General features: G+C 42.6%; 5 protein-coding genes across 5 annotated transcripts in view; 4 read left to right on the top strand and 1 right to left on the bottom strand.

The window, feature by feature from the left end:
* Positions 1 to 300, top strand: part of cyb561 (cytochrome b561) — a 12,727-nt gene extending 12,427 nt beyond the window's left edge. The window contains exon 6 of the mRNA XM_083781850.1: positions 1 to 300. This exon is cut by the window's left edge and continues 259 nt beyond it. The gene's annotated coding sequence lies outside the window, so the exon portion shown is untranslated.
* Positions 301 to 3,307: 3,007 nt separating this feature from the next.
* LOC310870603 (histone H2B 1/2-like) lies at positions 3,308 to 3,690 on the top strand. Its single transcript, XM_083781855.1, has one exon. The coding sequence runs from the start codon at positions 3,310 to 3,312 to the stop codon at positions 3,682 to 3,684; it is 375 nt and encodes a 124-aa protein (XP_083637981.1). The 5' UTR covers positions 3,308 to 3,309; the 3' UTR covers positions 3,685 to 3,690.
* Positions 3,691 to 4,229: 539 nt separating this feature from the next.
* Positions 4,230 to 4,688, bottom strand: LOC310870602 (histone H2A-like; the record flags this gene model as incomplete). The annotated part of the gene is made up of 1 exon (XM_083781854.1): positions 4,230 to 4,688. One exon carries the CDS (start codon positions 4,686 to 4,688, stop codon positions 4,305 to 4,307), a length of 384 nt encoding a protein of 127 aa, XP_083637980.1. The 3' UTR covers positions 4,230 to 4,304.
* A 1,410-nt stretch (positions 4,689 to 6,098) lies between these two features.
* LOC310870601 (histone H3.2) lies at positions 6,099 to 6,509 on the top strand (the record flags this gene model as incomplete). The annotated part of the gene is made up of 1 exon (XM_083781853.1): positions 6,099 to 6,509. One exon carries the CDS (start codon positions 6,099 to 6,101, stop codon positions 6,507 to 6,509), a length of 411 nt encoding a protein of 136 aa, XP_083637979.1.
* A 4,036-nt stretch (positions 6,510 to 10,545) lies between these two features.
* LOC310870774 (histone H1-like) lies at positions 10,546 to 11,151 on the top strand (the record flags this gene model as incomplete). Its single annotated transcript, XM_083782078.1, has 1 exon — positions 10,546 to 11,151. One exon carries the CDS (start codon positions 10,546 to 10,548, stop codon positions 11,149 to 11,151), a length of 606 nt encoding a protein of 201 aa, XP_083638204.1.
* Between the last annotated feature and the right edge of the window lie 951 nt (positions 11,152 to 12,102).

The following is a 12,102-nucleotide window of genomic DNA, read 5'->3' as shown; positions in this document are numbered from 1 at the left end:
TGCTGTTGTTTCAACATGTGCCTTTAGCTGGGAGTTGTAGTTATTTTGTCTAAGATAGCCTAGTTCTTGTGTCTAAACTAGCCTTTATGTTGGATGAGTTGTGCGTGTTCGTGCATTTGCGTGTAATGTGCAAGCCAGGTCGCTAGGTGGCGGTGACGGACTTGCCAGATACACCAGTCCCCCATGTACAAGAACCACAATTCCCTTCGACCTCCTATCTCAAGGCTTTTTGTTTACATCATGCTGTGTTTTCAAAGATTTCCACTCTGGAAAGTGTTTTGACTTTGTTGCGATTTTACCCACCGAAAACACTCCTCTCGTCTAAAGGGAGCCCAGCAAGCGATTTTAGTTTTTGCCGTTTTCTATGAACACGTTCTTGTGTAAAAGTGGCCATATTAGTAGGTGATCTACAAGCTCACAACGTGTCACCATGTGACACATTGTGAGCTTGTAGATCTACAAGAAAGTATTAGTATTAAAAAGTGCTTTGGCTCCCAACTCCATTGGATCCTCAAACTGTCTGCCAAACCAGCTAACTCCACCCGTTTAGCTATCTTTTTTTTCTTTTCATAAATCAGTGCTATTGAATGTACGTATGTGTGTTGGTTAAACAAGAAAAGTTAAAAAGTATTAAAAAGTATTAAAAAGCACTTCAACAAAAACCTCCTAACATTTTGGAGTTAGGTGGTTTCTTCCAGACAGCAGATTATAATATGACCCAATTTTCTTACCATTGGGGTAAAAAATGTTCTTATATTCAGGCCAATAGGGTAATATGTAAAAAATAATAGCATTGAATGTGCACTATAACTAAAAATACATCGCATGGATGCACCTGGGACATATCGTCAGTGATGCATCCTTAGGTCAACGGGGTTTCGGGTCTACCGAAATCATACCCGCTTCCACTCAGGCGACCCAGCCGGGGTTGATTTACGTCCCAGTAGCTACCCTCGATCAGTCCATCAGAGAATGAGCAAGGCCACACAATCCGTTTCTCCGGAACTGGGAGAACCAGATTATGGCGCATGGAAGGACTACTAGTTTCTGTGGGTTGACTCCTGTCCGGGCCCCTCCTACGTCTCACCGGGTCCACTCCTGCTCTCACCAGGCCAAGGACCTGTGCGTTGCACCAGACTCCCAGCACCAGGCACTTCATTCAGGAGTTGTGGATTATACATTTTATAATGGCCCTCCTAAAGGCCTCACCAAGGTTTCTTGGGCTTGATCCTCCTCACAGAGGACACAGGCTGGGGCGCTAACCCATACTGCTCACTCGTGTGCCGTCTGCATTCCAGCTGTCACCCGTCTCTCCGGTGGTCACTACACTATACACTACACTGTCTCTCTGCATGCTATGATCCTATAGTTTACTGAGACACCACTGTCTCTCTGAATTCTATGATCCTATAGTTCTATGATCCTATAGTTTACTGAGACGCTACACTGTCTCTGAATTCTATGCATGTGTTTACCTTGTCACTCTGGATAAAGAGTGTCTGATAAATGAATGCATTGTATATTGTATAAATCTAATCATAAGGGAGAAGACAGTACGACACATGGACGAAAGTATTTTCATTGTCTCCACCAGGCCGAAGGCATTGGGCGAGAGTATGTTTTGCACTGCATACAACTAATCTCCGGCACCCTTCGCCCGGTCGCTTCCGAACTATGCACACACACATCAGGCACACACACTGGACATACGCAAAATACGCACTGTGTAGGGCAACACGCCGAGGGGGGAAACAGAATGTGCCAAGCCAATCCTGCCCGTGCGAGCGTCCTCAGTTGAATGCTTGCACCCTCTTCCCCGCCCCTCTAGCAGTGAGTTTAAGTGTTATTATTTAGCACCAACCTCAGGACAAATCAAAATTATCAAACGACGAAAGTAGGCGATCTGCGTGAAGAAATTGGGAATAAAGCTCATGTGTCCACCTCTGCCCCAAATGTAAGCAGAGGTTGATGTCAAAAGGGTGACTGATAGTCACGCTTTTAACATTACCCTATTATAGCGCCACCTGGAGGCACTTTTTTTTTCCTCCTACACATTGTGTCCAAACATCACAAACGTTCCTGACCTGGTGGAGACCTATTCTCTGAGGAGCAATTCAAACTCAAATCACTGTCTCTCAGCTGTCTGTCTCTCAACAAATCCTAATGTCATTGTATAATTGTGCTTGATGTTTTGTGTAACATTGAATTGCATTGTTGAAATGTGCTGCTATACAAATAAACTAGCTTTGTCTTTCATAAAGGCTTTTATGTGTCTTGGTTTAATATACTCTTTAATGGAGTGAGAGCGGCATCAGCTGTGGAATACCCGCGGCAGGCGGCATCAGTCCAACACTCTACCCAAAACCATAACCGCAAGCGCGACGCAACGCATGTCGGACCAACGCACTGCCGCGGAAGCCAGCGGCAGTCGCGTGTCATAATCCCCCCAGCCTGCAGATGCCGCCCCATCAGCCGTGGGGCTGTTACCGGCAGTTGCGGCGTGGAGCAGCGGCGACCAAACTGAGCTGTCATAATCCACCCACCTTCTCCGGCAGCTGCCGCCCCTCCCCCGGGCAGCACCTTGTCTCATTATCGCTGCCGGATAATGCACTCACTGCTTCTGCTTTAATGTGTACTTTTTAATATTGTCTTTTATTATTATTATTAATATTACAACTTCTCAGATCACCACAGAGTACACTGAAAACATAGTTGTTCTCAATTCCAGCTCAATGCACAATATTAGTCAAATGTAGGCTTTGCTGCCACCATGTGGGGGGGAGTTTAACCAGCCTTGTTGCAATGTTTGCAATGTTTGTAAAGAAGATGTTTTTAAGTAGTTGGCTACATCAAGCTTGTCAGTGATATTGGGTGATTGCTTTGTGTGGTACAAACTAGTTCAGGGACATGGGCCATATACAAAATATAATCTGATTAATCTCAGAGTTTGAAGATTTACTACTATATTATATCAATTATGCATTGAATCAGATTAGAACGTGTGTCATAACTGGATTTATATTTAAGCATGGAATAGAACTATTGAAATATAGATGTCCTCTGAATGTTTATTAGCATTTATCCCTTCTCTAGTCTGTATTTTAGCGGAACAATAGATCTGGCGGGAGAACATTATGCAGAAACAAAGACAGTGGGTCTCCTCCCTCTGTGCCTCAGTCACGTAAACAGTGACAGCTGAAGCCAATCATATGGTGGTAGTCGCATACTTCATTTGCATAGGCATGCTATAAATACTGGTGCAACGCCTAAAATAATTTACTTCTTTAACCCACTCTGTAAGGAAGAATCATGCCTGAAGTAGCTAAACCAGCGCCCAAGAAAGGCTCCAAGAAAGCCGTCGCCAAGACCACAGCTAAGGGCGGCAAGAAGCGCAGAAAGGGAAGGAAGGAGAGCTACGCCATCTACATATACAAGGTCCTGAAGCAGGTCCACCCTGACACCGGTGTCTCTTCCAAGGCCATGGGCATCATGAACTCCTTCGTTAACGACATCTTTGAGCGCATCGCCGGTGAAGCCTCCAAACTGGCTCACTACAACAAGCGCCGCACCATCTCATCCCGGGAGATTCAGACCGCCGTCCGCCTGCTGCTCCCCGGTGAGCTGGCCAAGCACGCGGTGTCTGAAGGCACCAAGGCTGTGACCAAGTACACCAGCTCCAAGTAAACTGTTCTGTCTGCTCTAAACACAACGGTCCTTTTAAGGACCACCCATATTTTCCAAGAAGAGTTTATCCAAATATGTATATAATGAACATTTCCATTACAAGGCATGTCGGCTAAAACTACTACCAGTTAGTAGTCTGACGTGAATACATCGTGCAAATCTTATAAAGTATTGTGCTTACGTGCAGAAATACTATTGAGCATTTAGAGCATAAATATTTATGACCTCATGTAGAAAGAGCGGGAAGAAACTACCACGAAGCAGTGTGGTTCAATTCACTAATTTTCCATTCCAACTGAAGAAACTAAGCTGTGCTGTAAGATTGCAGACATGTGGACATACTGGATAAATAGAAAGTTAAGATAAAAAAAAAAAAAATACTCTTCTGCAGAAACAGTGGGTGGCTTATTTCTTGGCGGCTTCCTCGGTCTTGGGGAGCAGAACAGCCTGGATGTTGGGCTGAACATTTAAAGTATGTCTTATGAACTAGGAGGCGTAATAGCGATACCCTTATAATATATATACTTTGATGGGGATATTGGAAAAGACTCTCATATAGAAAGAGTGGGTGGCTCTTAAAAGAGCCTTTGTGGGGTTTATTCAGTCGAAATGAAGCAGGTTTATTTCTTGGCAGCCTTCTCGGTCTTCTTGGGCAGCAGAACAGCCTGGATGTTGGGCAGCACACCGCCCTGAGCGATGGTCACTCCACCCAGCAGTTTGTTGAGCTCCTCGTCGTTGCGGACGGCCAGCTGGAGGTGACGGGGGATGATACGACTCTTCTTGTTGTCGCGGGCAGCATTTCCAGCCAACTCCAGGATCTCAGCGGTCAGATACTCGAGAACAGCCGCCAGATAGACCGGGGCGCCGGCACCGACTCTCTGGGCATAGTTGCCTTTACGCAGCAGTCTGTGGACACGACCCACGGGGAACTGGAGCCCGGCACGGGATGAGCGGGTCTTAGCCTTCTGCCTGACCTTTCCTCCAGTTTTCCCTCGACCACTCATTTTGTAGTAGGTTAGGTTTAATTCTAGAATTAGAATAATAAGCACTCGAAGAGATATGCTGGAGTAGAGGCGTGCGAGACCTTTTATATATTCAACTTAGTACATTATGTGTGTGCGGCTGTGCGTCCCACCAATCATAGAGACGGATGAGAGCGCGGGCTGACTGTGTATGAGTTTCCCACCAATCACTGCTAGTGGTGTGATCGGTTCCTCCCAGTCTAAACTCTGACTCTTCCCATAGACGGAGACCACACGTCTCTCAGAGCAAGTCGGACAAAATATTATCCATGCAATATGACACTAAATGTAGTATAGGCTAAATGTACATGAAGTATGCACATACAATTGACATATAATTATAAGATAGTCAGTTTAGGACGGCAGCCAGTCAGCTGAGGCATCTTAATAATTTAGGTGGGGTGGGGTCTGCTTGGTTCTTGCCATTTCTCTCTTTAAACAAGTTGTATTGTTGCAGCAAACTGCTGCATTCAAGTGCAAGGCACATTTTAGTTCTAGTCCACTCATCATCATCACTTCTGTGTGTCAAAAGCTTGACCACATTAATATGTTGTGAGTGTTAATTATGTGTAGCTGTCCCAGCAATGGGTATTTTGTAATATTCTATTTTATTGCTTACCTTTCTGAAAATGGATAATATGTGAACATTATATGTATGTTTATTTGGGTACATATTGTATTTGTATGCTGTGTGTGGTGCCCATAGAGTATGGTGGTGGTGCCTGGTCTTTTATTGCCGTTCATTATGACCTAGAAGGGCATGCAGGAGCAGAGCCCTGTGATTAGAGTGAGGCAGCATTGATTGCACCTGTGTGAGCTGAACTCAGTCACAACAATGAACAAGCTGAGTTTCAGTGGTGCAAGGAGCTCTTCCCGATATCTAAAACATATATTACAGATAGGAGGGTGGTTTGATTAAATGTTAAAACGGCTTACCATACTGCCCACGTCTAAAAAGAGTGTCCTTAAATAAAGAATATAAGAGAATATAAAGTAGCTCTCCTAAAATACACACGGTATGTTGTTGTTTTCTTTGTTTGTAAACAGTGTTGTAATTCTGTCGATCGTTTAATTGTTTGTGTACATCTCATTGTGTTTGTTTACATATAATACGGACATCATGATTGACTGACAACAAGGACATTCATGTTTCATTGTGTTTAAAAGGATATTGTTATGTTTTGTGTTGCAGTTTTTCACGTTGTCTTGGGGAAATAAACACCCTTGAGATATCATCCAATCGGTGCCAGTGATGCATGGTACCTCCCCAAACAAGGAGGTTCCTGACCACTGACTAATCAGAGGACGACGGCGTCTCCGAGGCGCTAATAAAAGGCAGCAGTTTGCTTTGTGAAAAATATTCTACTACTCAGAGCGTTGATAGAAGAAGCTATGGCAAGAACTAAGCAGACAGCTCGTAAGTCCACCGGCGGCAAAGCGCCCAGGAAGCAGCTCGCCACCAAGGCAGCTCGTAAGAGCGCGCCGGCCACCGGTGGAGTGAAGAAGCCTCACCGTTACCGTCCCGGTACAGTGGCTCTGAGGGAGATCCGTCGTTACCAGAAATCTACCGAGCTGCTGATCCGCAAGCTGCCCTTCCAGCGCCTGGTGAGGGAGATTGCCCAGGACTTCAAGACCGACCTGCGCTTCCAGAGCTCCGCCGTCATGGCTCTGCAGGAGTCGGCCGAGGCTTATCTGGTCGGTCTGTTCGAAGACACCAACTTGTGCGCCATCCACGCCAAGAGGGTAACCATCATGCCCAAAGACATCCAGCTGGCCCGTCGTATCCGTGGAGAACGTGCTTAAACTATATACTCATTTGTCACTGTCGCACCAAAACGGCTCTTTTAAGAGCCACCCAAAGTATTATTTAAAGAGATTTCCCCTTACAGTCTCGAGGTAGAAATGAATATGTAATTTAGGCAATACATTAGCATAGGTGGCAATATTCCCAATATAATTAGTTCATGTATTGGTTGATTATAATTCTACTCGTCGGTGCTTCCTAGCCTGTATTACAATTGATGATTGAAATTATTTATTTGGAATACCACTTGAGATACAATATCTCGTTTACAGTCAATACAAGGTAATTAACAGAAAAGGAAAATAAAACTGCACAAAACTGGGTATTCCACTAGACAAGCAGAGTAGCAACAAGATGGAAAAGTTGTTCCTTCAGTATCACTGTCACTATAGGTCAGCATTAAGATGCATTTAATTTGGTTTTCAGCATTGGAGAACTTTTGATAAAGAGAAACATTTAGTTAATCTCATTGATTGTAAATTCATTGTTTGCCTGAGCGTATAGTAATAAAGTAAGAAACTACAATGAACAATCCTATTGGAACCTTATGTCCCATGAGGTACAAGAGGAGTAAGTAAATAATATGAAGTCATATTAAATAATGAATATAGATAATAGATAAAATGGAGTGAGATGGGCATGTACAAGAGGTCATATAAGAAGACACTGCATTTTTGAACATATTAAAGGATGAAATGGTTCGAATATGTGTTGGTAAATTGTTCCAATCAGAGGGGGCTTTAAATATGAATGCTTACCTAATGCATTGGAGACTGTTGGAACCAACTGCAAATTGGTAGTGGATGGTACTAGAAACTGTTTGAAATATTGTGGATAGTTGAAGTGTATACATTTAAAAAATAAACTGGGTCCAATGACGCTGTCTTCTTATAGTGAGAGAGGGTAACTCAAGCTTATCATACATAGTACAATGGTGAGTTGTAAAAGGACAACCTAGGATAAATCTGCAGTTTGTTGTAAACAATATTGAGACTGTTCAAATTGGATTTGGATGCAGTTTGATACACGACATCAGCATGATCAAATATGGGTAAGATAAGTTGTAGAACTAGTCTTTTTCTGACAGATAATGAGAAGCAGTTTCTGTTTTAATATTTTTATTGGTTTAAAAACCTTACTTTACAAACCTTTATAAAGGACATACTTTGCCAAACTGACAGGCAGACAAAACATAATTATAAACAACAAAAAACAACAACATCAGGACGGGGGGAAGCAAAACAAAATGAAAAACAAGAAAAAAGAAAAACAAACCAAGATAGCCACAATAATGCACATGTCTCGAGCCCATTCACATGTAGACATACAGTTTTTTTTCTTCTTTTTCCTATCCTAGATCTGTCCAATCAATGGGGCATTGGGCCTTTAGAAGGATCCGAGAAATTTCAGCAGGAAAATAGTCTAAATAGTGGGGCCCACACCACCTGAAAGCAGTTTCTAGATCGATAGAGTACACCAATGCTGAAATTAGCTTTTCTTATAATGTGATCAATGTGACATTTAAATGAGAGTTTGGTGTCAGTTACTTCATAACAATGAAAGGTGTTTGACTGAATGTCTTATCACTAAGATAATGATGAGCTGAGTGATCTCCAGGCCTGTATGAGTACCTTCTGCTGAACCCAGGGACCTGATTAAGCTAAATTATACAGACCCTTGATTTGGCCATAGTGTGTGAGTTCATTTAAAAATAACACCCATGTGAAGTGAGGGGCACTCATACATCATCTCATTCTGGCTGGCCAATCACAATTTATGTCCTCGTCTTCAATGTTCGTGTTAACACAAACACTCAAAACTGCCCATTCGTTGTCAATGGCATTACAATTTAGGCATTTAGCAGACGCTCTTAATCCAGAGGGATTTAAATTAAGCATTTCATGTTTGTATTGGGACAATACTGTGTACAAAGAGGCTCTACGCACACCAAAGTCCTTGTGGCAGTGCCGGCACACAGGAGAAAACTGTAGAGGAGATCTTGAATAAACAAGAAGGTGGCCGCACACACCAATAGCAGGTAAGAATATCCAACGTTTTGGCGGTTAAGCCTTCATCAGGGAAGGGATTGGGACAATGCCATAAAACTGGCCATTCATTGTCAATGGCCTTTCATGTTTGTCTGTGTGATCTTTTAGATTTGCTTGCTATTCTCTAATTTGAAAAAGTGGTTAAAGTGATGTTCGTGCTATTAATCAGCATTGCTAGGGGAAAAAAATACATTCTGACCCAGAGAATCACAACCTTTCAGATTTACTCCTTTTATGTTGAACTGACACATGCAATAATGGAGAATGACAGAACAAAACAAACAGTTGGATCTGCACATCACTGCATTCATTTCATAATGTTAACTAGAGTCCAGCTGTGTGAGGCTCCATAAACAAGCTTGTCGTCTCAAAGCCTCACCTAAATATGTACTCTCACCTCTGTCATGAATTCATCCATTACTACTATAATGTACTCACTGTTGAGAACGGGTTACATATAAGTAGGTAATCATTGATCATGAAACTTAGCTGAATAAATATTGAAAGAAAGTGTGGGTGGCTCTGAAAAGAATACATATGTCCATAAAATACATTATAGTCTACATATAATAATGTAATAATGTGACATTACAACAAATATTTAGTATATTAATACAAAAGTATAGTCTACTGTACACACCAGTTTAAGTAAAATAATTCATGCCAATATTAGAGCTGGGACTCGATTAAAAAAATTAATCTAATTAATCAGAGGCTTTGCGATTAATTAATCTAGATTAATCGCATTTTAATCGCATATCAATATTCAACCCGAGAACAGCGAGAAACCTTTTTTTTAAATGTTTTTTGGTATCCCAGTGAATCAACGAATAGTGACTACAGGATACCACTCATTTTCAACATTTTACTGTCATTAATATACCTGTTGTGGAAATAATAATAAAAAGCCACCCCATTCTGTGTTGCCTGGAACTGGAGGTCTGAAAAAAAAATAGTAACAGTAACAAGTACATCTCAGTGACATCACAAAGCTGTACTTACTTCATATTGTTACTGTTTTTTGTCAGACCTCCAGTTCTAGGCAACACAAAATGGGGTGACTTTTTATTATTTCCAGTTTTCAGTACTATACAAAAGCGCCCAGTGAGAAACGTTCCGCGGTGGAAAAAAAGGTGCGATTAATTTATCTGTAGTTAATCGCGATTAATTTTTCTGTAGTTAATTAATCTAAATTAATCGCAATTAGTCCCGGCCCTAGCCAATATACAACATCATGTTCCAAAGTCACATTTTGTCTGCTCACATCATCACATTATTGTTAGTGGTAATGCATGGAATATGTGAAAGTGTAGCCTATGTGTGCGCCATAACCATAACCAAATATATAATGTACCTGCATGAAGATGAAAACACATGACGTTTTCTGTATTTTTATAGTAATACAGACCTCAAATTGACCAAGTGTTACAACCTCTGTCATTGGAATGTGGTATCAACTCCACCATGCTGTTGTCAACTGGAGTGTGTTTACTTGTCTCAGAAAACCTTCTGTTTATAGAAAAACGGAAGACAAAACAAAAGTATAGTTTATGTTATTGCCTCGCCATGAATGTCTGCTAAGACGAGTTTGAGTATCATTGTCAATTTATCATAGTTTAAATTGTTTTAGAAGACAAATGACAGGAAACACATGTGTCGGACTGTGGAAGGGTGGTGTTTTTATCATATAACTTAAAAACTAGAGTGCTGTTTTCATCTCAAATGTATTAATGTAAAAAAGGAGCATGTGTGTTAACTGATCAGCTCTTTGTTGCATTAAATAATATACCCAGTAGATAGTTATATGTTGTTTTAGTCGAAGAGAAAACACAAGTGTCACATTAAGATAGCTACAGTACAGCTGCTGCTGTGTTTGTTGAGTCTACATGGTTCTCGTGTGGTGTTTAAGTCCAGCCCCCTCAGTGTGTTCAGCATCACTCTGAGTTTACTTTAGAGGAGGAACTGCAACCAACTATCCGAGAGAATAATGGCAGAAGTCGCTCCAGCACCAGCTCCGGCCAAGGCCGCTAAGAAGAAGGCAGCTCCCCGACCCAAGAAGACCGGCCCCAGCGTCGCTGAGCTGGTCGTCGAGGCCGTGTCCGCCTCCAAGGAGCGGAGCGGTGTGTCACTCGCTGCGGTCAAGAAGGCTCTGGCTGCCGGCGGCTACGATGTGGAGAAGAACAAGGTCCGCGTAAAGACCGCCGTCAAGAGCCTGGTCACTAAAGGCACCCTGGTCCAGCTCAAAGGCACCGGCGCGTCTGGCTCCTTCAAGATTAACAAGGCAGAAGCGGTGAAGGTAAAGAAGCCTGCAGCTAAGAAAGCAGTCAAAGCAAAGAAGCCCGTTGCAGCCAAGAAACCCGCAGCGGCTAAGAAATCGCCCAAGAAGGCGGTGGCAAAGAAGCCCGCAGCCGCAAAGAAATCGCCCAAGAAGGTCAAGAAGCCTGCCGCCAAGAAAGTAGTAGCTAAAAGCCCGAAGAAGGCCGCCAAGAGCCCCAAGAAAGTGGCCAAGAAGCCCGCAGCAGCCAAGAAAGCTCCAGCTAAGAAGGTTGCCAAACCCAAGGCAGCAAAGAAGGCAGCGCCCAAAAAGAAGTAAACCGTCTACTCTATTTTATACCCACAAAAGGCTCTTTTAAGAGCCAACCACATTGTTTTATAAGAGTATCCTATCCTCACTATAATGGTGATCATGTGAGCACCATGCAGTTTATACCAGTATTATTCGAAGTCAGACACCACGCAATTATAAGGCCAGTTCAGTTCTAATCTCACATCAACATAGTGGATTTATAGTCCAAATCATAAAGGCCTATATACATTATCAAGACTACAGCATGAGGATATTATTATTTGCTTTCCAAGGGTTTTTACAAATGTTTACATATACATTATCAGTCTCTTGCATGATATTTAATAATATCTCAAATGTATATAGCGCTTTTTTGAGTAGTGAGTACCCAAATACACAACACATGAGGAGCAAGAAGAAGCAACATGTACAATCAACTTTATTAGGGAGTTAAAAAGAAGAAAAATAATGCCAAGGAATAAAACCAATAAACACAGGGAAAGCAATATTGGAGTGGCAAAAATATCAGCAATTGGCCCAGGCCGTAGCGTAACGGTCTGGGCACCGGACTGGTGATCCAGTCGCGGTGTGCCGCGGGTTCGACTCCCGGACCCGACACAGCCTTTATCGCATGTCATCCCCCCATCTCTCTCCCGTTTCCTGTCAGCCTACTTTCTATCCCTTAAAAAATCAATAAAAGGCGTAAGCCGCAGAAAAAATATCTTAAAAAAAAATATATATATATATATCAGCAATTATATGATTATAGAGTCGAATAGTGCTCAATTAATGTAAAAACAAATGGGTGACGTGACCAAAGGGGAGGAGTGTGTGCGGGTGATGTGACCAAAGGGGGAGGTGCGTGTGTGTGTATGTGTGTGTGTGTGTGTGTGTGTGTGTGCGTGCGTGTGTGTGCGTGTGGGTGTGTGTTTGGGGCACATTGGCAACGCCCACGCAGCTCTCTGTGCCTGTCCTCCC

The sequence above is a fragment of the Protomyctophum parallelum genome, assembly GCF_964188405.1.
Source record: "Protomyctophum parallelum genome assembly, chromosome: 14".
Lineage (NCBI taxonomy): Eukaryota > Metazoa > Chordata > Actinopteri > Myctophiformes > Myctophidae > Protomyctophum > Protomyctophum parallelum.
This window is presented reverse-complemented; position numbering and strand designations above follow the sequence as displayed.

What these genes read in the sequence shown, in the direction of transcription:
- LOC310870603 (XM_083781855.1), top strand. Translation starts at nt 3,310, where the DNA reads ATGCCTGAAGTAGCTAAACCAGCGCCCAAGAAAGGCTCCAAGAAAGCC.